The following is a 24,017-nucleotide window of genomic DNA, read 5'->3' as shown; positions in this document are numbered from 1 at the left end:
TTTGATGGGAATTGGTAGTTATTGCAAGATTGAGGTGATAATGCGAATAAATTGGTGTATGGTAACAGTGTTATGAGGGTTTTAATCCTATGAGAATTATTTTTAATCCTATGAGGGTTTAGTGATATAAATTATTTTTAAACAATGCTTTGATGTTCTATTGAGATTTTTATACCCATTTGCTGCAACGAAGAGATAATGCAGCCTATGAGTAACACGCTCATAGAAATTTTAGATAACTTCCGTTTGCTACAACAAAGACATAATTTAGCCTATGAATTACGTGTTCGTAGTAATTTTTTGATAATCTCCATACGCTACAACGAAGAGATAATGTAGCCAATGAGTTATGTGCTCATAGTAATTTTTAAATAATTTCCATTCGCTACAACAAAGATAATGTAGCCTATTAGTTACATGCTCATAGTAATTTTAGATGATATACGTTTGGTAGGCCCTTGTTTATAGTGGTGGTCAATATTGCGACTTTGGTGTGATGCAGCTATACGGTTAGGAGTTATTTGACAGTTTAGTTGGATATAAAGCACATGTTTTGAACTGCTAGATGTGTAGCCACTATTTCTTCTGAATGCATGAGAACATTAGCATATGAGAAATCTAACTGCTGCTAGATAATATTTTGTGATGGATATTTAACATTTTTATATGGTTAATATCATAGGACTGCCAAATTTTCGGTAGCTCTTTGATTTGTCAGCATGAGTGCATTTATATGTCAGGCTTGCCAGGCTTATCATATGTTGAGTGAGTGTTAGCATGTGCGCCGGTCATGACCTTAGAGAGGGTCGTGACACTAAACATATATAGTTTGCACTAGGTAGAGTAACATGGGGTGTACAAAGGAGAGTTTAGACGACTAAATATTTTACATTTGATGATTTTTCTCATTTTTGAAAAGCCTACATGATTATTATAGTTTAATGATAGAAGATTTTTTCGTTATAGGGAAGGCATGTGAGAGGCAAAGGCAATTAAATAGAACATGGTCAAAAAATTGGTGCAAATGAAATTCCTAGCAAGAGAAAATCTGGCATACATACATATCTCATAATCCGCAAATGTGTGTAATATAACGTGGGTGTGCTGCTAGGAAAAGAAAACAATTTTTGTTTCAGAACATTAAATCGAACATAGAAATCTGGTAATGATATGTCACATCACATTAACATCAAAGAGCTACTGCGGATTCAAAATAAAGGGGAAACAGATTTTACCACGACTCCTCTTAGCAGTAGCACCCATCTTGCAATGCATACTAAACTTCACATTTTTATAAACAACTTAAAGAAAGGAAATCAAAGTAGAATTTATTTTTATTTTTTTTGAAAGAAAACCAAAGTAGATATATGCATGCATGATAACTCAAACTAAGCATACATAACAAGATAAATAACAGCAAAACCAGTGAAAAAACAAAGAATTGAATTTACTCAAAATACAACTTAAAAAACTAATTTAATGGAAGGAAGAAACAGAACAAACAGGGTGTAAGAATATTGGGCTGTGGTAGTTGGGCCTAGCCCACATGTACACAAGTGAATGCAATAAAGGATGTTTTATTTTAGGGATTGAGAATCACGCTGAGGGAGAAGGGTCGGTGTGGAACTGTTTGACAGAAATCGGGATGTTAAAAACTGTGATTGAATGAATAGGTCACTGCTGAATAATTGTAAGTGATACTTTGTTGATTGAATTTAGTTTTTTTTATCTATTCTAATTATATGCATGCAAAATTGTTGATTAAATTTCGTTAGTAATCTCAATTTTATGCTTCTTCAATTCTCTTTAGATTTGACACCTAAACATGTAGTTAGTTACATTCAACCACTTCGATTTCTTAAATTATTAGCAGTGATTCATAGTATGTTATTCTCCTTTGCTGCACATTTATGATTAGTTTATCAGCTGTTCTAGTTGCTTTCACTACAGAAATGAAGCAGGAGGACCGATTGTCGATTCTACCGAAAATCATTCTTCATCACATTTTGTCAAGGTTGCCAGAGAAAGATGCTGCTAGGACAAGTGTTTTGTCGAAAGCTTGGGCAGATACATGGTTTACTTTTCCTATATTATCTTTTTCTGATAATAAATTCACGGATTGGTTTCCCTTATCAACGAATGATGTTAAAAAGATGAGAAAAAAGTTCATTGATTATGTGACGAGAACATTGTCGAGGTTTTGTGATCAAGGATTGGCTATCAAAGAATGTAAGATTATATTGAATCGTTTTGAGCTTCATTACATGTCAAAGCATGTTGACCTTTGGTTGAAGTCGGCAAGTGGAAGCAGTGTTGAAGTACTAGAGCTTTGTTTGCCATGTGGTCCCAACTACATTGACGAAGGTCATGGAAAATGCTATGTTTTACCGACAGGTGTAATTGAAGCAAAATCACTTACCAAGTTGGTGTTGAAGGGGGGATCAGAGTTGATCAAGCATTCATGAATCAGTCAATTAAGTTTTTTTCATTGAGAGTATTGTCATTGTGGATTGTTCTTCTGGAAGATGAACATGCAATTGAGCATCTCATTTCTTGTTGTCCTTTCATTGAGCATATAACTTTGAAGCGTTGTTCAGTTTTGAGCCCGGGAGGCGGCGTAAAACCCATGAAGTGTTTGAGCATGCATGGTCTACCAAAGCTCAAGACAGTTGATGTTCATGGAATACAAGAGGTTTATATTGATGTCCCAAGTCTTGAGTATCTATATTATTGTCATGATGTTTTGGACGCACCATATAAGATTCATTTTGATAGTTGCAGAAATTTGAAAGGGTTACACTTGTTCTCTTTGAAAGGTAATACTATCACAGACAAATGGTTTCTTGAATTGTTTTCGAAATTTCCTTTCATTGAGAGATTGAAATTTGTCAAATGCACAATGTCTGAGACGATTAATATTTCAAGTGTTCAACTTAAGGTGTTGGAGTTATCTGGTTGCCATAACATGAAAGAGGTCAACATTGATGCTCCAAATCTATTGTCATGTGAATATATCATTGATGCTCAACATTTAGAACCTATTATTTCTTTTGTAAGAAGTTCTAGTAAACTGAAAGTTGATGTTCAAATCTACATTGATTATTTGGATCTTGGTAACTTGAAGGAATTTCTCCAAAACATCAAACCTGAAAATGTTTTGACATCACTATCTCTATTCATCTTTGAGCTAACTGAGGTGAGTATGAATTAGCTACTTATTTCATTCATTCAATTTGCATATTTACATATTGAATGTGTTACTTACCCTGTATTGTGTAGGATGAATTCAACCCTGCGGTATTTCAAGTTTCATCCCCTCCACCAAACGTCAAGCACTTGCATGTACACACTTGCCCAAAAAAAGAAACTTTGTATTCGTATCTTCTAAGTGTCTTACTTTCAAGTTGTTGCTTTGCAACTAGAGGTGTCAAATGGGCTGGCCTGGCCCAGCCCGGCCCGGCCCCGAGAGGCCCGACTACATAAATGGGCCAGCTCGGCCCGACCCATTTATAATTGGGCCGCATATTCTAGGGCCCGGTCCGGCCCGTGTGGGCCATGGGCCAGCCCGGGCTGACCCGTTTATTTTTTACTTTTAAAATTTATTCACTTTTTTTTTTTATGTATTTTTAATATATTAGTCACTCACCAATATTTTTTTGCTAAAATATGATTAGATGAACATAAAAGTGTAAATAATTTTTGCATTAACATTGAATATTAATGAAACTCTAGATTATTCATTCAATTAAATCAAATTAATAATTTATAAACTTTAAAATTTTAAAACTTTAAGCTAAGTTAGTTCATTTTTATTTATTTAAATATTTTTTTATTAATAATTTTAAAATAGTTGACAATTTTTTTCAAAAATATACTATTTTTTCAACTAAAATCAAATTAAATAGTAATGATGGGCCGGTCCGAAGCCCGATGGGCCAGCTCGGCCCGGCCCAATTTTTGTATAGGCCAAATGGGCTTGGGCCAAAAAAGCCCGAGTGCGTTTTTGGGCTAGTTTTTGAGGCCCGGCCCGACCCAAAATTGTGGGCCAATGGGTCGGCTCATAAGCCTGGCCCATTTTTGACAGCTCTATTTGCAACTATATCTATGAGCATGCATCCTTGTTTTTGCAGCAGAGAATTCATCGAGGTATTCCATTGTCTCCTATGTTTCCTTGATTTCAAGTTGTCAATAAAATTCTTTCATAACATAGGGAAAAAATGGCTCTGCCGTTATTTCCTTTTGTCAAAATCATTGCATCTATATTTATAATGTTTATTATTTTTATCCCCACTTAGTGGGATAAGACTTGGTCGTCGTTGTTGTTTTTATACTTTTTGGTCAACATAAATGTTATGTGGAGCTTCTGAATTATAACTTTATTTTATTAATTAATTGTCCAAACCTACAGTTTTTCTACGAGACTCTGATGAGAAGAAAAGACGACTGCTTTTGCAGCTCTAGTGATACCAAGTGTTGGTGGCATGGCTTGAAGGATTTGAAAGTCACACGTTCAATGATAATTGATGAGAATATTGATTTTAAAACCTTGTTAGAATCGTTGCCAATTTCTTCAGATCATGATATTGGCTTTAGACTAGAATTTTAATGCTATTGTGATCATGTGATAAACATGTTTACTTAGAGATTTGATAATACAACTTAAAAAGAGGGTGCATCTTTTTTTTGATGATTTGTGAGGCTAATCAAAGTTCATGGATGTGAACCAATAAACCGTGTAAAAAATTCTTAACACTGAATTGTTTTTACTACAAAATTTGGTAGTCATGGTTTATGTTTAATATTTCCTTCTCATGCCAAAAGGACTTGCCCTTTGTTGACATTATGCATTTTGGTGAAAATAGAATCATATGTAAGGATATATGGTATTTTGCTTATACTGATTCTAATATTTCATACTGATTCCTGAACTCAACTTGTTTGCTTTGAATAAAGCAGCTAGCCCTTGCATCAATCAATGCTTCTAGCTGCTGTTACTTGATATACAAATTCATTCATAATTTTATAATGAAAGGGTGAGGCCACATGTGTTTGAAATGATAATGAAGAATCTTTTTTAAAGGGAGAAAGAAAATTCAAGTATTTGCCAAAATTACACCTTTATTTATATTCAACCCATGGCCTGGAAAACCATACACCAGAAAGTGAGTACCATCAAAAAATTCGGGACATCACATCTCCATCCAAAATATACGAGACAACACCTCTCTATTTATCGATCATATAGCTTATTCATATAGATCATAGTGGATGTTAGGAGTTAGGACTAATTACTCTCATTTGCCATATACTAACCGAGAAGCTTAAGTTTAACTAGTTACTTTGAAGTGAGAGACAAGTGTGGCAGGAAAGTGAAGCTTCCACATGTCATCATAGTAATCCAGCTTTGTGGGACTATTGTCCATCTTCAACACCACCCTACTCAATTCCAGAATTTTTGTGTAACAAATGCAAAACCAAAACCAAAACCAAAAACAACATATTAACACGTGGGATGCCAAAATAACACATGGGTTATTTTTATGTTACGTAATCATTTGACTTGGTCAAATCAAACCGCCATCACAAACTGATTCTTCAAATGTACGTGTTATATTTTACTATTATACTTTTTATTTTTTATCTTACTTTTTAGTATATCCAATAAAGCCTTTTATTTAAATAGCCTATAAATCTTTATTGATCGATTTAAAAAAAATATCTCAATTTCTTTTTAAGAAATCTATCTCCTAAATAATTTTTCACCTCGTATCAAGGATAGGTTGTTATCGTTTTTTAAGGAAGTTTGTTAGTTTTTTTTTTTTTTTTACTAGTATCTTATTTTCATATCAAACTAGTTACAAACCCGTGCTTCGCACGGGGGTTAGCTACTTTTTTGACAAAATATTATATCGGACGGATAGATTGCGAAATGACAGATAATTATAAACCATAACACAATATTTAGAGTACTCCTGCATCACGGGTTAGAAAATGAAATGTTCAAAACGGCTTATCACGAGTAACAAATGAAAACGTCAAGGACTTTTTTATGCCACTAACAACCTGTAAATATGCATGACATATATTAGAAACCAGCTGAACAAACTTATTTATCTCACTTAGCTTATTCAATATATGCAAGGAATTTCTAGAAAAAAGAAAACCTGTGATTAAAAGAATGAAAACCAGTTTGCATTCACTTGTCATAATAAAGCTCATCCTGATGTCATCATTGCATTCATTTTTCTCATTTTAAATTTTAATCCCTCATCTTTTTTTTTTCTTCTAAAGCGGGGAAGTTCAAACTCACCGTAAATATATAAAATTGAATAATTGAATGGTTGGAATTAGAAACATGACCCCGCATTTCTTTTCCAACATGATATAATCAAGTTAGAGAGTACCAGCAAAATAAAATAAGATAGTGCTTTATTGAGCAAACTCTATCTATATTTGGGTGGAGACATTAGATAACCTTTCTTAAAAAGATGTGGATCCTCTACTGGTGTTTTTCTATACCAATGTCTACAATGCCACTCCCACCTGTCCAATCCAGTAGTAGTAACATACGAACATAATTTTTTTGCCATTGTATACGTACACTATATAAAAGTACACTCAACACCATGTTAGTTTGATTAAAAGAGAGAAAAAAAATTGGATTTGAATTAGATGAAGGTTTACAACCTAATCATCAACATTGCTAGTTGAGTCGAGCCTTACAAAAAATAATCTTACATCATCTTAAAACAAATGGTAGGGAATTGTCCATGAATACAAAGATAAAACTATTGGTAGTGACTTGTGTAATTAAGGGAACAATATTTTATGCGCTCATCCTTACTGCCCTTGCAAAAGAAAGAAAAACAGGCAATTGCAGTAAAAAAAACAGGCAGCAGAGGATCTCTTGCCCCTCTGCAATACTAACATCTATGAGCTTAAATTAGTATATGTGCTAAAATAAAAAAAATAAAAAATATGATTGTTATCTGGAAATAAGCTATATATACAGGGACCTGTTACATATTTTTGCTATGAATTGTTAAAATTTGAAATATTATCATCAAGAAGAAGCAACATGAGGCCTCATCTTAAACTTTCTAATAGTTTATAATTACCACATATGAAATAACTCAAATTCCAAATCCTGTGAAAAATCTTCCTATATCAAGTGAGTAAGGATCCTGCATTAAAAAGAATAACAGAAGTGAGTAATGTAATAATTCTTTTGCATTTTGTAACATTCTATTTTTCTTAGGTAAATATTGTGTGGAAGATATAGACCTTGAAGTGTGTGAGATTAAGAGTTCAAAGCAAAAAAAAATTATAAGTTTAAAATCGTTGATAGCAGGATGACATTTGACTATCCAAAAAAATTGATGGCAGGATGATGATCCCACAATGACTCTAGGTGTATGAAAATTAGCCTACCAGTAACTTCTACACAAATAAAACTTTGACGGTATAAACATCCAATTCTTGCACAAAACTAACATTTTTCGTTTTATCAGAAATTCGTAGTCATAGGGCACCTATGATTCAATGGCTGCTTCACTTGATATCCAACAGATGTTCCAACCAAATTTGATGGTAGTTTACCTTACCCGTGCCAACAAAAATCACCTGCAACAATATGGCAGTAGCAGAAATGGACCTTCCATTATGAAAGGAAGCTTTGTCATGTTGCAACCCTGTATAAATCAGACAACATATAACAACTCTGGAGAATCCTTTAAATAGTTTTAACTTCAACGCATTTAACATTAATGCTCTGATCAGATGAAGTCATGAATGCCGGGGTGGATGTAGTTTCAAAAGCTTGAGTATACTTTAGAAGACAAAGTACAAGTTATATTCGGTGATTCAAAAATCAAACAAATGAATTTTACAAACTTCATAGTTAATTACACAATGATGCCAATTTCAACCATTAATTTTCTAATCACCGATTATAACACTGTATTTTATAGCCTAAAGTACGCCCCCAGTTCATAGAAACTAAATTTGAAAAACAGGAGCTAAAAATGTGGTTAATGACAACTGTAATGAGAGCGGAAAGGGTAGATGGATCATTGATGTCATGTCAAGCCGTGCCATGAAAAGAAAGAAAGTATCTCAATGATATGTCAGAACTTGGGATAACAGCACCCTGCAGATTGTGGTGCACATTTGTAGCACTATTCACATCCTGAAATAGGTTATTGAACACCAATTATTAGCGTAAACATAAGTCAGAAAATAAAAGGCACAAATATGAACAAAGTTTACGGACTTCAAACTCAATGAGGCAAACTGTATGCCTCTCCTGCCTTATAATCTTCATTTGCTTAAAACCAGGCTGTCTGCATTACAAAGCCAAGTTCAACAGATTAATCCAATATATGAGACAGCATAGAAAATGCTACATAAACTGAACAAAAGAGCCTGTGTCAAAGGATAAGTTTTACATACACACTGAAAAGATAAAATAGTCAAATTATTGCCATATAAGCTATAAGCTGTTTTTATAAGCTATATTTGAGAGCTTAAAAAAATAAGCTAAGAACAACTTATAAACATGTCTTAAATTGTTTCGATAAGCACAAATAAGCCTAATGTTCTCTTTCTCAGTTATTGTTTTGTACAAAAATGAGTAGATAAGTTGCTTACAAATAGTCTCACAAATGTTAATGTCAGTAATCAACTCAAATATCCTTTAATGAACTTTGTCTCAATTATTCTTTTGTACATAATCAAATACTAATAATCATTTCTATACCTTATTCGTATCCAGAAGGGTAATATAGGCTTAAACTCTGCAAAATTTCATGTCATGCTTGATTTTTCATGAACTTTTTCCTTCCAACAAAATATTGCACAAAACAAAACAACTTAATTTTGCATTTCAGAAATTCAAGTGAATTTAAAGAAAAAGCAATGATACCCTCCGGATGAGCCATTTTCTGCATAGCAGTTGGAGCAATCATGACTGGCATGGAAATTTTGAAGCCAAGGACAGTAGTTGACATGTCTATCTTGCTCACATCGATAAGAATTGGTGGCCTAAACCTGTAATGTTTGTCAACCATATTTTTCAGCACATTAACATTTGTTCTTATTCTTAGAATCATAGGTTGACAAAACATCAAAGGAACATAATAAAGTAACATGATTTGGTAACTTATATTAAATCTTACAAAATTCTGGAAAAGACATTTCTGTTTTCTTGGAGAGACCATTGGTCCTCAGCACCAGATGCATAATAGTCAAACACCATCTTTGGCAATTTCTGCTTTGCTAAATCAATATATTGTAATAATGAGCCATAAGAGGTTGTTAAAGTTCAAATTCATTTGTAGTTTTTTACACAAAAAAGTCAGAACATCTATGTAAAACTTTTGTTCCTATTATTCAATTGAGCAGAAAAACTTACACAGTCCATTCTTTTTTTTTTTTTTTGTATACCGAACCTATGCTAACATACCTATCAGCACTACAACTGAGGATCATGCAACCGCCAATGCTAATTATGATATAAGTCACTGCAGCCGAATGATTACCAGCGCTGCCAATAAGATCAAAATTTGGAGGAAAAGATATGGTTTGTAACTCTAAGCCAATATCAATAACAAAATATCAATAACAACAAATATCACATACATAACTATATATAGTTTGAAATAAAATGATGATTGACATTTCAGCTATTCACATGGTACCATCTCTAAAATCGCAGCATTTGTTTCACAATATATATCAAAGCATCTCACAACCATTTTCCTACCAAGTATAATTATACAGTTTCTCATATATAATACTTTCCTGTAGGCAATTCCAACAACACTACTCCATACCTATACACATCACTCTTGGTAGAAAGATGACCTGAAAATTGAAGGCAGTTAATTAACTAAGTTAATGATTTCTGCTGAGTTTGTAACATAAAATGCAAAAGTAAAGTTTGTTAAAACATGCCAATTAAATTCTGTTTTTTAGTAGCAGCAAAGCCATTTGCTAATAAAGTTAGTTAAAAAAGGTAATTAAGAACCTATTTGAATTGACTTATTTGAGCATATTTAAGAGCTTGTGAAAACAGTTTATGACATCTCTATAAGCTAGCCAGGATAGCTTATGTAAATAACTCAACTTATATGAAAACTATTTGACTTTATTTTATATAAAAACAGCTTATACATAAGCGCTTATGCTATAAATGCTTAAGTTGTTTATCCAAATGGAACCTTTATGGTAAAATGCCAATACCTGCCATGATATACTCAGGAGCAGCATAGCCTTTTGTTCCCATTATGCATGTTGTTGTCACATGTGTTTCTTCTCCTTCAGGACCATCTTCAGCTAATCCAAGGTTTGATAGTTTAGTTGTGTAATCCTGAATTTAGGGAAGAAAAAAAAATTACTTGATGTAGGCTAGCAGCAGATGCTACATTATCATTGATGAAATGAATGAACATACCGAGTCCAGTAATATATTTGGAGTTTTGAAATCCCTATATATTACAAGTTTATCTGCTTCATGAAGGAAAGCTAGTCCCTTAGCTGCACCTAATGCAATTTTCATTCTAGTTGACCATGGTAATGTAGCAGAGGATCCTGCTTGAATCACAACAAAGAAAATAAGAAATCAGACCTTAAAGCATGATTAATATATGTATATAATATAGTATTGGTAAAAATAAAGTAAATGCAACATACTTCTGAACAATTGATTCTCCAAGCCCCCTCTTGTCATGTACTCTTACACCAAAAGCCTCTGCTACTCCTCACAACAGTATCCAATTAGGCAACAATGAAGAACGCATTTTAGTAAAACCTCATTGAAGCAATCCTAAAAGTTCAGATACTATGAAGTTACCAAAGCAGCTGAGAAAATCAGATACTAAATTTTACTCTTCCAATTTATATTTCAATTATCAACTAAATGCACCACATGAGCATTTATAACTTCCAACAGTAGACTTTGAAGACTTGTACACCTAGTACAGCTCTCATAGTACCACCCAAAGTAGTTAGGATTGAATTTTTTGGTAGTTCCAACAGTGAAACAATAGGTATGCTGGGACAATTTGGAAAAAAGTCAAATAGTTGAAGAAATCTTAGTGAACGTACGTATATAAATAAATGTAAGATACATAAAACATAGCAAACCTTGTGAGATTTTTTAAGTCCTGAATCTTCTTAACTTGACTCATTAGAGAAGACATCATTTTGTGAACTCATTAGAGAAGACATCATTTTGTGAAACTTGAAAAGAACCATAAGCTTGAGTGAAATTTTGGCTTGCTGATTGTGAGTTGTTAATGACCTGAAATCTGAATTGAAAATAACAATTATATAAAATAGTAATTGAAATCTGAAATCTTTTATCTCAGTAAAGCTTTGACTTTACTAAGATGAGAACAATTTTTGATACGTTATTTTTAATGGATACAGTGCACATTGTATCTTGAGTACAAATTGCAATAAAAGAAGATCAGAAATATCAAACATAGGAATAAAATAAAATGTAATTTATTAAAGAACCTTGAGATCATATTACCTTTTCAAACAGCAGAACAGAGTCATACCAGTGGTTGGTGTTCCCTCATGGCTTCTTTTCCTTCTTGTTTGATTAGCCTGATCATAAGCAGCACCAGTCTTCTTTGTATTTCCATGATCAGACACAGACTCAGTAGTCTGTGCAGCAGCAGTACCAAATCTAGACATCAAATCCTTTTTCAAAACAATGAAAACACTTGGAGTCAATTTAATGGACTTAAGCAACAATAAGACACAATAAAATAACATTTAGGCTAATTACTAACCTGTGAAATCCCAAAACACTCTGCAACAGTTAAGCCTTTTGCCTTATCAACAGGTTCTGATAAGCAGATAACATCCTGAATAATGATATTCAAGACAAAATTCGATTGAAAGAAAAAACATAAATTCCAACCTAAATTAACAAAAATTGATTCAATAAAGCATTTTTAGAGACATGCATGACCTCAGATGAACAAAAGAGAGAGAATAATGATTGTACAAAAAAATAATTAAACCAAAATAACAACCCAGAAAATTAAACCAAAATCTCTCAATCCATCAAAAACAAACACAACATACAGACCAAACAAACACTGAATCAACCAAGGTACATAAATAAAAGAGGCAAAACAACAACAAAAACAACACAAAAACAGACATGCAAGCAGAAAAAGAAAGAAAAAAAACGCGATGATGATGATGATGAACAGAACAGGAACCGAACCTGAGAAATAGAGCAACCGGAGAGAAAGACGAGAAATACCGAAGAGAAAGCAATCGGCGCCGCCGTTTTTTGCGACGGAGGAGAATTCTCCTCCCTTTCCCGTTCCCGTCCTCCTTCTTCCTTCTTTCTCCCGTTCCCGTTTCTCTCTCCCTTTTCTTTTCTCTTTTTTTTTTTTCTTTTCACATATATATATAGGGGAAGATAGTCATTTACCAATTTACCAAAATACCCCTCCAAGGGCAAAATCGTAAAACGTACGGACATCTATTTTTATATTTAGTTTAGTAGATCTTATAAGATTTAATTTGATATTTTTTATTTACGTGCCCCGAAAACTTCCCGGGGTTCAGAATTTCACTATATATAGGGTTCGTTCTCTGCCCTTTATTTTCAACAAACGCTTTCCTCTATTATCAACATATTTCAATCTTCCCTTTATTATCGACAAACCCTTCACTTTATCATCGCCAAACTCTTTGTTTGTTCTCTCTTCTCTTTATTATCGACAAATTAAACTTCAACAAGTTTCATAGGGTTTATTCTCATTGCTTTGTTAAGACCCAAGAAAGAAATCAATAAACTTAAAAGCCATAGAAACCGGACACCGATAAGAATCGTAAAAGCTCTTCCAATTGACTTATTGGTTGATATCGTGGGTAAGGTTGCTTCACGCTCAATGGCCGATCTTTGCAAAATCAAATTAAGCTGCAAAGAGTTTCTTAATGCTTCAGAGGACGGTTGTGTTTATCAACATGCAGCCATGAATAAGTTTGCATTGATTCCACTTCCATGGTTCACCAATGAAAAAGAAGTTTCGTTCTTGAGGCGTTGTAGAGAAAGTGGTAACTTGGAGATTATTTATCGTGAAGGAATGGTGCAATATTTCAGTACTTTGATGGTGAATTTAGGTTTTGAGAATTTGAAAAAGGCTGCATTAGAGGGTCATCATGAAGCCAAATATGTTTATTCTATGCTTTTGATGGCTAATTGTGATGATGAAGAAGGAAGAAAACTAGGGTTTGATCTCTTTGGTGAGTTGAAAAATTCCACGTGCATTATGGGATGTAGAAAAGGGTGAAATCTTTTATTCAAAGCATGTGGGTGAAAAATGTTGTGGTGGCTCAAAATCAAGGATTATCTTTATGTTCTTCTAGCACATGCCACAACCATGGGACAGAGAAGGTGATGAAGAAACACTCAACATGGTCTCTTGATGACTTTGATAATGATGTTGTTGGTGTTCGCAAATATTGCGACGGAAACTATGAATTGAGATTATTTTGTAAGATGTTTTAGGTTTAACTATGAAAACTGAAAAGTACAAGTCTAGTTATCATTCTAGTTTAAAGTTGTATTTTATTTCTCTATTTTTAGATTTTTAGATTCGATGTTAGTATTGTAGAAACTCATAAATTGAAGTTTAGTTATTTTTCTTTGGTTCAACGTGTTTTTTCTTTTAATTCTCCACGCTTTATCACAAATTGTAGAAAAACAAAATATGGATTAAACCAACTTTTTATGATTCAGAGTACAATCCAGCTTCTTCATAACTAAATCCTTCTTTTTCCTCTACAAATAATTAAATAAGTCCTTCTATTTCTTAGATTGCATGTAAATTTATTTATCACAATATCGTTGGTTGATCATTTATTTTCTTTAAATTCTTTATATATTTTTATAAATATTTGTCCTTATTGTTTCGAAAATACATTTTCCATGTGATTGGTGAAAGTGAAGCTTGGTTTGACAAATTGATAACAACCAATGCATGAGACTACTAATCTATTCTCTATATATGAAACTTAATGACTACCAAAAATACAATCCTAATCTTTCTTAATTTTTAGACATGTCATCAAAATTATATCCTTTTGTGTCTTGTGGTTCAACTGCTCCCCATTTTTTCTCTTTTAAAAAACAAATTAAAACAAACTACTAACTTAATCTTTTTTTTTCAAAAAATAACTTAATTTTTTTTTCAAAAAAAAAACTTAATCTTTTTTTGAAATTACAAACTAACTTAATTTTAACCTGATTAAAACAAATTTTCACACTAACTTAATCTTTTTTCGAAAGAATAAACTAACTTTTTTTTTTGACGTTAAAGACAATTTCAATAACCAAAGTCTGGCAATAAATCAAATGCCAAGACTGCATAAATACAAGATGGAGTTTCTTCTACCCATATGCAATCTAAATTCTTAAGAGCATATTTAGCTAAATAATGAGCAGCTTGGTTGGATTCACGCCTAACATGCAAAAAAATTAAACTACGGAAACTACCCTTAAAACTAATGTAATCTCGAATAATAGAGTCAACATAGTTGGAAGATTGTTGGTGAGCATTCAACGCTAAAACCACATTAGAAGCATCTGATTCTGCTATAAGATTCAGAAAAGACATGTCTTTTGAACTAACTTAATCTTAATCCTAAACAAAACAAATTTTCCTATAATTTCTCCCTAATTATGAAAGTTAATGAAAAACAAAAATATAATTTTGTCTATCCTGATTATTTGACATCCCATCTCAACATACTTTAACTATTTTGTGTCTTTTGTAACAAACAATCATATTTCGAGGAGAGATAAATTACTCTCAAAAGATTGAGTTGATTTTGTAACACGAGGAAAAGAAAAACTTACTTGTCCTATCCTGATCATTTGACATCTTCTTTGGTGGTGGTCGGGGTTTGAACCCCGGACCTTGCATATATTATGGATTGTCTATACAAACTGAGCTAAACTCACGAGGAATGATCATTTGACATCTCATCTCAGCATATTTTAACCATTTTATGTTTTTTGTAACAAAAAATAATATTTCAAGGAGAGGTAAAATAACTCTCAAAAGATTGAGTTGATTTTGTAACAAAAAGTTTCTTTTATAAAAGGCTTAATTGCATGTTTGGTCCCTTATGTTTATTTTAGTTTTCAAGTTGGTCCCTTACGTTTTGAAAGTTTCAAGTTGGTCCCTTACGTTTTAAAAATTTTCAAATTGGTCCCTTACGTTTTGAAAGTTTCAAGTTAGTCCCTTATGTTTATTTTAGTTTTCAAGTTGGTCCCATATGTTTATTTTAGTTTTCAAGTCGGTCCAAAACATAAGGGACCAACTTGAAAACTAAAATAAACATAAGGGACCAACTTGAAAACTAAAATAAACATAAGGGAACAACTTGAAAACTAAAATAAACATAAGGGACTAACTTGAATCTTTCAAAACGTAAGGGACCAACTTGAAAACTAAAATAAACATAAGGGACCAACTTGAAACTTTCAAAACGTAAGGGACCAACTTGAAAACTAAAATAAACATAAGGGACCAAACATGCAATTAAGCCTTTATAAAATTGTATCTAAACAAACTAAATTATTTATTAAAAAAAATGTGATTTTATTAAAACACAAAGTAGATTCTCATTTTTCTTCAATAAATAATTTACTTTGTTTGGATACAACGATATAATATGGAATTTTTGTTATAAAATTATCTTCATCTTTTGATTCTTATTTTCTCCCCCTTTATTTTTGTTTTGTTTTGAAAAGCTACTCTAATATGTTTTTATTAGAAGTTGGTTTCAGATTTTTTTTGTTGATATTGATTTAAAAAAAAACTATAATAAATTGATATAATTATCTTTAAAGCAACGATGATTGTTCTTCCCAATTGAAAAACTGCTCCCCCACACCTAAAATGACCTTCAATACCCCCAAAGATATTTAACTGTTGTTCGCTCCTTAACATTCAACTTTGGAAAGAACGGCGGTTAACCGCCTTTGAGAGTATTTAATTAGAGAATATATTTAGTTTGTCTCGATACAATTGTATAAAAATAAAAGTCTCATTTCAATCTTTTAACACTCTCTCTCTCTCTCTCTCTCTCTCTCCCCCTCTCTCTCTCTCTCTCTCTCTCTCTCTCTCTCTCTCTCTCTCTCTCTCTCTCTCTCTCTCTCTCTCTCTCTCTCTCTCTCTCTCTCTCTCTCTCTCTCTCTCTCTCTCTCTCTCTCTCTCTCTCACAGACATATGATTATATCAATCAAAATATGTTGAAGTGTCAAATGAATATGATGTGGTAAACTTGTGTTTTTGTTGATCATTAATTTCATATTAGAGAAGGAAAATTTGTGGTTTTGTTGATCATTAACTTTCAATTTTTTTAATCGTGTTCGAGGTTTTAACACCAGACCTTGCATATATTATGTATTGTCCTTAAAAAGTGCAGTCTTGAAGAATTTTGGGAAGGATAATATTTGTCCATTGTTAAAGGATTTGAAAGATGTTCATTGATTGAAAAAAATTAATTCAAATTGATTTCATAGTGTTGTCGTGTAGCTGCAACATGAACCCATGAGAAGAATAAGATGATAAAGCAAATAGAATTTCTTTTTTTGTTTAGCATAAATCTTGAAAGGATAAGTTAAAAAAAGCATGAAACGAAAGGGATGAAGAAAAGTATAACTTTATCTTTTTAGATCACTTTTTGTTGGATCAAGGGCAGGAGAGATGGCTGAATACACTTGGGCAGGAGATGATCCTTTTCCTATAAATTAAATGAGGAAAAAAAATTGGAGAAGCTGTGAAGAAATTAATTCAGCGGTAGTTAACTACTATTGGGGGCAATTTGATATTTTACATGTGTCATTGTGAAGTTTTTAATGTCAGAAAAGCAATTTTCTTGTCAATTTGCGTTATAAAAACTTCCTTTAAAAGAGTATAATTTTTAAGAACGTGTGGAAGGTTGAGACACTCATGGTGGAAGGTTGAGTTGTGAAGATGAAAAGTTGAAGTCCAAAATAATATAAAATGAAAAGTTCTATTCTTTTAAAATGAACCGGTAGCAGGTAAATAACTTAAAAAAAGTAGATTACATTACATATTATAATTGGAGTATGTTAGAGAGTGTGCTAGAGAATGTGGAGTTCAGGTATCCTCCATTTAGGATTAGCTCTATTTAGTCCATTTAAGCTTTGGATGCATGACATGTGTCAAAAAAATAATGAAGGGTGGAGATTTAAAAAAAAAAGAAAAGGACCAGGACCATAACTAAATCATTTATTTCTTCTCATTCTCTACTTTTCTTTTATTGTTTTTGAGGAGAAAGACTTGTGTGGACCAGGACCACACAATTGGGTTGGGTCACACACATAAACACATAGTTTTTTCTTTCTTTTTTTACTTTTTCCATTTTCTCTCTCTTCTCTCCCTTTTTTTGGTTGTGACCAAAAAATTGGGTTTGTTCCTTGGTCCAAGTATTTTCCTTGTTTTGAGTGCATTCTACCTACAAAACCACAAAGAGCGCAAGTTTTTTTAAAAAAAATAAATAATAATACTACATCTTTGACAGTTGAGTCCGTGTGAGGTGAAATCAAGAAGAAAAATCCAAAACTTTCGTTTGTTTTCACATTCATTCACACTCAAGTAAAAAAACAAGGTAAACGTTTTTCTTCTTCTTTCTCTCTCTTTTTTTTTTTTTTTTGAAGAAAAACATTCTTCTTCCTTTTACCGTTACTTGAGTTCTTAATATTCCTCAATCGGATAATATTTATTAATCTGTACTTTTTTTTCCCTTTCCTAAATATTTTAATTTCTGTGTATCAATAAATTATTAGGAGATTGATATGGTAAGGGATTTTTTTCCATCTTAATCGGACATTTCTAGTTCGAATCTAACCCCAAGAATAGTATTATATCGTGTTTTACAATCTATTACGGTCCTATCTAGATTATTATTTGTGGTTGCGCGCAGAGGATACTCAGTTGATACCAAAGAAATATTATTGCAATAAAAGGTGAGCGAGAAGTAACGGAACTATTAAATTTACACTTATTAGTTAAGCATGTAAATGTTAGGGTAAAATTATACTGGACTAGAAATTTAAATTAATCCCCGTGAGCTTAGCTCAGTTGGTAGGGATATTGCATATTATATGCAGGGGCCGGGGTTCGAATCCTGGACACTCCACTTCTCCACAATTTAATTGTGAGAGCTCTAGCCACTAGACTACTTGACCAAAAAAGAAATTTAAATTACATAGGGAAAAAAAATGACTTGATTGATTTTTGAAACAATGCTTAAAGAAAAAAGACATTGATCTTTTTAAAGTTGATTTTGAAAAGGATTAAAGATTAATCGGAGTGGATTGGGATTTTTTGATGAGTAGGGTGTTTGAATTCAAGTTGAGTTGTTAGTTCCACATCAACTAGGAATGGAGAAAATGTTGGATATATCAGAGACGTGACCCTTATTCCTAATGGTTTAAGTTTTGGTTAGAGTACTTGTGTTAAGGTCTCCTAGGCATTCTTTGGGAGTTTGGGGAAAGGAAATAAATGAAAAAATCGAGAAGTCTTTTCATTTTTTTAGAGTTTTTGTAGATAATGATAAATAAATGTTTATGATTAATATATTTTTTAAATATTGAGAGCATTATAAGAACATAGATTGGATTTGGATAATATATTCAAAACCCTCCACAACCCTTTGCCAATACAATATCCAAAACCCGCCTGGGAAGGTACATTGGTTAAATGGGAGAGGGCGTGCTCTCGAAAGAGGGTAAAAAATTGGGTGTAAAAACAATGAATAAATTGGTATTCGAGAATAAAGAATTGGAAATGTGGAAAGAATGTTGGAGGTGAAAATCAGTTCTTGGAATTGGTTGTATGTGAATGTGAAACTGTCAAAGGTTTTGGTTATCAAATTTCTCAATGGTGTGTATATCCATTAAGTTGTTTAGGATTGGTGGGTCTGTTAGGGTGGTATTGAATTTGAGAGGAAACCAGATAGTTTCGCTGCAGGACTTTTGGACTTTTGATTTGAAAAGAAGTACAACACTGCAGGCATAGAAGAAGTGAGGGACAATTTCATGTTCTTGGTGGAAGGACTGGAAGTGGGGGATAGAAATGTGTGGCAGGAGAGCAGATGGATGCATTGAGGCGTAGAGTAAAATGGATTAGAGCGAACTGATACATAATATGCAGTAAATTTGTCTGTCGTAGTAGATTGTATCATATTATCTTGGGGAGTCTTCTCCTATTTGGAATTTTATTTATGTAAACTGGTTAACCTGGGTAGTAATTTGGCATATGTATTGTGTATATGAGTTTAATTTGGTGAACTGATGTTTGATGATCTAGTTTTTGGCTTAAATGGTCGTATTAGTAAGAACCATGATCTAATCTACTCATCTTCTGAATACTTCTTGTACCCACTCGGTTTCTTAATACAACTTTGTTGATTAAAATTAAAGACTAGTGAGTCAAAACTAAGATACTGGTCACATTTTTTTTCTTCAAACAACCGATGTTAGTATGTTAATTGTTAATTTGTTAGTATTTGAAAATACTAGTCACATTGAAGAAGGAAGAAAAATAATGTAGAACTTACCACACTAGCTATCACATTGAAGAAGGAAAAGTCATGGCTTCTGATAAAATTCATTTTATGTCATTTTATGTAATGAAGAAACATACATGTTTGCACATTCATATTCAGCTAATATTCTGATTTTACAGATTCAAAACCTTTCCAAAATACTACTATACACTACAGTGCTATATATCTTCCAAATTTTGAAGCCAGTTCAAATCTTCTCTACAAACGGTTTCATTCACTTGAAGCACTATGGCAAACAAATATGAGGGAGTTGCAATCGGAATTGACCTTGGCACGACTTACTCGTGTGTTGGAGTATGGCATGAGCAGAACGATCGTGTGGAAATTATTCACAATGATCAAGGAAACAAAACAACACCTTCTTGTGTTGCTTTCACTAATTCCCAAAGGCTGATTGGTGATGCTGCCAAAAATCAGGCTTCTTCTAACCCAACCAACACTGTCTTTGGTAATTTACTTATTCTTTTGCATTGTTTAATTTTTAGTTATTATTATAATTTTGATTTTTTTTTTTTTTGTGTTCTTTACTTTCTTAGAACAACATATTATCCATCACCATTTTAGGGCTTGTTTACTTTCTAAAAACATTTTCATGTGTCATGTGTTTATTAGTTGATATGAAAATGAAAATAGGAAATAAATGTGCCCTTAATTTTTTGCAGATGCAAAGAGGTTAATTGGAAGGAAATATAGTGATTCTGTTACTCAAAATGATATTATATTGTGGCCTTTTAAGGTCATTGCCGGGGATAATGACAAACCAACGATTGTTGTCAACTACAAGGGCGAAGAAAAACACCTCGTTGCTGAGGAAATATCAGCTATGATTCTCACACATATGCGAGAGATTGCAGGGGCATTTTTGGAGGCATCTGTTAAGAATGCAGTGATTACTGTACCTTCTTATTTTAATGATTCGCAGCGAAGAGCTACCAAAGATGCGGCTGATATTGCTGGTCTCAATGTAATGCGGATAATCAATGAACCAACTGCCGCGGCTCTTGCATACGGCCTTCAAAAAAGAGCTAATTGTGTTGAAGAGAGAAAAATTTTCATTTTTGATCTTGGTGGTGGAACTTTTGATGTGTCTCTCCTTACAGTTAAAAATAATGTCTTTGAAGTCAAGGCCACTTCTGGAGACACTCACCTTGGAGGAGAGGACTTTGATAATCGAATGGTGAATCACTTCGTGAAGGAATTTAAGAGAAAGAATAAAGCGGATATTAGTGGGAACTCAAAAGCCCTAAGGAGATTGAAAACTGCCTGCGAAAGGGCAAAAAGGACACTTTCATATGATACTGAGACCACAATTGACATAGATGTTATATGTGAGAGTATTGACTTCTGCTCATCAATTACTCGAGCCAAGTTTGAGCAACTCAACATGGACCTCTTTGAAAAGTGTATGGAGACAGTTGAAAGTTGCATTTCTGATGCTAAGATGGACAAGAGTAGTGTAGATGACGTTGTCCTTGTTGGTGGCTCTTCTCGAATTCCCAAAGTGAAGCAGCTACTGCAGGACTTTTTCAATGGGAAAGAATTATGCAAGAGCATTAATCCTGATGAGGTTGTTGCTTGTGGAGCAGCTATTCAGGCTGCTTTGCTGAGTGAAGGCGTTAAAAGTATTCCAAACTTGATTCTGCGAGATGTCACCCCATTGTCACTTGGTGTAAAAGTAGAAGGAGATCTCATGGATGTCGTGATTCCTAGGAACACATCCATTCCTTTCAAAAAGACAAATACATACTATACAACGAAAGATAACCAATGCAGTGTCGATATTAAGGTGTACGAGGGTGAGAGAATGAGAGCCAGTGATAATAACTTGCTGGGTTTGTTTAAATTTTCTGTTCCTCCTGCTCCTCGAGGTAGCCTTCCTATAAAAGAATGCTTTTCTATAGATGTTGATGGTATATTAAACGTCTCTGCAGAGGAAGAATCCAGCGGCAATAAAAGAGATATTACAATAACGAATGAAAAGGGAAGGCTGTCAAGGGATGAAATTGAGAGAATGATTCAAGAAGCTAAGAATTTTAAGGCTGAAGACATGAAGTTTAAGAAGAAAGTTAATGCAGTTAATGCATTGGAGGACTATCTTTACAATGTGAGGAAAGCTATGAAGAATAGGAGTGTTAGTTCTTTGCTTCCAACACAAAGCAAAAATAAGATCACTTCTCTAATTACAAAATGTGAATATTTGCTTGATGGTGACAAGAAGGAAGAAACCAATGTGTTTGTGGACATGTTGAAGGAGCTTGAGAGCATCTCTGAATCTACTTTGGGCATGAAAAAAAATGGTTAGGTTGATTAAGATACTGATTTAGTTATAGTTAATAGTTTTTACCAATTTTCTTTGCATCCGTTTCTATAACTGTGGACCTACTTAGTTTGTTTCAATTACATATTTTATCATTTTGGTAAAATATGATATGGTGGGCTAGTTTATCTTTTGTTATTTTGAGTATCATTAGACTTGAGATTGATCTCAAAATTAACCGAATTCTACTTGATGTTATGGATCTCATTATATGGTTTTGATTTTATTTACATCAGAAATAGAATTTGACAGCAGTGTTCTTGGTCTGCATGATGAGATTTTGATTTTTGAATGTTAACATTTGGCATTGTCTAATGTTCCTTGGTAGGAATCACCCCAAAGGCTATACTCTCATAATAATTTTACAGAGTATATGAAGCTAACGAATTAGGCATGACCATGTCTGAATTCATTTCATAATCTTATAGTAATATGTTATCAGAGAAAACTGAATTGAGGCGTAAAAATGTCAACGTATCGTTCTGTACAAACTGATTCGTTTGCAGGTGCCCACTCCATGATGATAAAATACCTATATATATATATATATATGTATGTATGTGCTTAACAAATGATATAGCAGCAAAAATGGCATTGGTGCAGACGAAAATTTAATTTTCATATCTTTGCTTTTTTTCTACTGCAGTCTTCTTGCAAATTTAGAATGTTCAAAGATTCACTTCCTAAATGTCTTAATGGTATTTCGCAAGATGGAATCTCAATTATTATTGACATTTATAATGAGTATAGATATTTTTTGGTAACCATGTAATTCGTGTGAAGTATTTATCGGTTATGCCGATTGCTAATCCCTACTGAAGAAACTAGCTAGTCACATTTAGTGTGGTCTCCAATGAAGATAGTTTACTTGAACATTCAGTCTAGAATAGAATGAATTGTAGTTTTTAATTATAAGAACATAATCAACTTGACAAATATAAAACAAGAGACCAACTTGTCATGTAGCTGACATAGACCAACTTGTGCATATGTGGTTGGTTTGCTTTATAGAAATCAAAGGGAAAGAGAATAACAAAGCAACAAAAAGTCATCACATAATCGGGGATTCAAACAGAATTGGTTTTCTGAAAAATTAAGTAAAGTCATTTGGAATAGTGAAGAAATGTTGCTATGGGATGACCCTTAGATGGATGGGATCCCTCTAAGAAATAGGTATCCAGATTTATTCGTGGTGTCCAAAGAAAAAGATGCATTTGTTAAGGACATTGTAGTGTATGAAGGGGATGAGAGGGTGTAGAAATTTAGTAGGAGAAGAAGTTTAACTACGAGGAAAGGAGGTGGGTAGAGGAGCTGAAGGATAAAATTCAAGGGTTAAAATTGATATTTATTGGGGCGGATAGATGGACTTGGTCTAGAAGTTCGTATTCGGTAAAGGAAGCTTATGATTTAATATTGGAGGGAATGATGATTGAAAATCATAGGAACTTAATAGTTGCTTTGAATGGTCTAGTCCCGATGAAGATGGAGATAGTGGTGTGGAGGATGCTCCAAAATAGGATTTCAACTAAGGATAATTTGTTCAAAAGGGGTGTTTTGAACGAGTCACAGATTAGATGTATAAACGGGTGCGACGTGATTAAAAATATGGCTCATTTATTCTTTGAATACCCTACAAGTGTGGAGGTTTGGCAAAGGATTCTATCATGGTTGAAATTCTCTGCTGCTATGCATAATAATACTTTATCAAACTTAAATCAATTTGCAGGTTTATTAGGCAGTGGCAAAAAGAGGGAGGCACTTTCCAGCTTTATTTGGTTTGCATGTGTTTGGGAGTATGGGAAAGTCGTATGTAACGAGAAGACTTTTAAGAACATAAATGGGACGATGGATGAGATGCTAGAAGAAATAAAGATGTTGTCATGGAAGTGGCTAAAAGCCGAGATGAATGGATTTATATATTCGTTAAATCAATGGATTCTAAATCCATTGGAGCGTTTTTGATGTGTTGAAAATAAGTGTTGCGGTCTTGCGGATCTGTAGAGTTGTGGAGTTATGTGGTTACCGTGGTTTCAATGCTCGGCAGAAACATCAAGTTTGTATC

The 24,017-nt window shown here is 33.2% G+C and overlaps 3 protein-coding genes and 2 pseudogenes across 11 annotated transcripts; 3 read left to right on the top strand and 2 right to left on the bottom strand.

The window, feature by feature from the left end:
* Nucleotides 1–1,792: 1,792 nt before the first annotated feature.
* LOC146905150 (F-box/LRR-repeat protein At3g03360-like) lies at nucleotides 1,793–4,731 on the top strand (annotated as a pseudogene). Its single transcript, XR_015020440.1, has 4 exons — nucleotides 1,793–3,196; nucleotides 3,280–3,424; nucleotides 4,085–4,146; nucleotides 4,409–4,731. The product of XR_015020440.1 is annotated as an F-box/LRR-repeat protein At3g03360-like (transcript).
* Nucleotides 4,732–6,982: 2,251 nt separating this feature from the next.
* LOC146905149 (uncharacterized) lies at nucleotides 6,983–10,590 on the bottom strand. 6 transcript variants are annotated; one of them, XR_015018511.1, is made up of 10 exons: nucleotides 10,454–10,590; nucleotides 10,243–10,369; nucleotides 9,834–9,864; nucleotides 9,177–9,276; nucleotides 8,924–9,048; nucleotides 8,759–8,795; nucleotides 8,273–8,342; nucleotides 8,149–8,188; nucleotides 7,495–7,691; nucleotides 6,983–7,184 (listed from the first exon to the last, which is right to left on the bottom strand). XR_015018511.1 is itself a non-coding variant. In XM_085725526.1 (10 exons), the coding sequence occupies exons 2-9, from the start codon at nucleotides 10,267–10,269 to the stop codon at nucleotides 7,552–7,554; spliced, it is 570 nt and encodes a 189-aa protein (XP_085581652.1). In that variant the 5' UTR covers nucleotides 10,270–10,369; nucleotides 10,454–10,590; the 3' UTR covers nucleotides 6,983–7,184; nucleotides 7,533–7,551. The 6 variants fall into 6 exon arrangements, 5 of the variants coding, with proteins under 5 accessions (XP_085581652.1, XP_085581653.1, XP_085581654.1 ...); XM_085725526.1 differs by having other exon boundaries at nucleotides 7,533–7,691; XM_085725527.1 differs by lacking the exon at nucleotides 6,983–7,184 and having other exon boundaries at nucleotides 7,191–7,691; nucleotides 9,464–9,864; nucleotides 10,454–10,490.
* Nucleotides 10,591–10,810: 220 nt separating this feature from the next.
* On the bottom strand, nucleotides 10,811–12,511 carry LOC146905148 (uncharacterized). 2 transcript variants are annotated; one of them, XR_015018510.1, is made up of 5 exons: nucleotides 12,245–12,511; nucleotides 11,802–11,876; nucleotides 11,537–11,709; nucleotides 11,146–11,309; nucleotides 10,811–11,053 (listed from the first exon to the last, which is right to left on the bottom strand). XR_015018510.1 is itself a non-coding variant. In XM_085725524.1 (4 exons), the coding sequence occupies exons 1-4, from the start codon at nucleotides 12,506–12,508 to the stop codon at nucleotides 11,201–11,203; spliced, it is 621 nt and encodes a 206-aa protein (XP_085581650.1). In that variant the 5' UTR covers nucleotides 12,509–12,511; the 3' UTR covers nucleotides 10,811–11,200. The 2 variants fall into 2 exon arrangements, 1 of the variants encoding a protein (XP_085581650.1); XM_085725524.1 differs by having other exon boundaries at nucleotides 10,811–11,309.
* A 250-nt stretch (nucleotides 12,512–12,761) lies between these two features.
* LOC146905147 (F-box protein At2g35280-like) lies at nucleotides 12,762–13,687 on the top strand (annotated as a pseudogene).
* Nucleotides 13,688–17,381: 3,694 nt separating this feature from the next.
* LOC146905146 (heat shock 70 kDa protein 4-like) lies at nucleotides 17,382–22,225 on the top strand. Of its 2 annotated transcripts, none has more exons than XM_085730011.1 (3): nucleotides 17,382–17,676; nucleotides 19,758–20,086; nucleotides 20,301–22,225. In XM_085730011.1, exons 2-3 carry the CDS (start codon nucleotides 19,867–19,869, stop codon nucleotides 21,938–21,940), a joined length of 1,860 nt encoding a protein of 619 aa, XP_085586137.1. In that variant the 5' UTR covers nucleotides 17,382–17,676; nucleotides 19,758–19,866; the 3' UTR covers nucleotides 21,941–22,225. The 2 variants fall into 2 exon arrangements, with proteins under 2 accessions (XP_085586137.1, XP_085586138.1); XM_085730012.1 differs by lacking the exon at nucleotides 17,382–17,676 and adding an exon at nucleotides 17,904–18,034.
* Nucleotides 22,226–24,017: the final 1,792 nt, after the last annotated feature.

Source organism: Medicago sativa, chromosome 7, assembly GCF_051527215.1.
Source record: "Medicago sativa cultivar Bolivia chromosome 7, Bolivia_mono, whole genome shotgun sequence".
NCBI lineage: Eukaryota > Viridiplantae > Streptophyta > Magnoliopsida > Fabales > Fabaceae > Medicago > Medicago sativa.
This window is presented reverse-complemented; position numbering and strand designations above follow the sequence as displayed.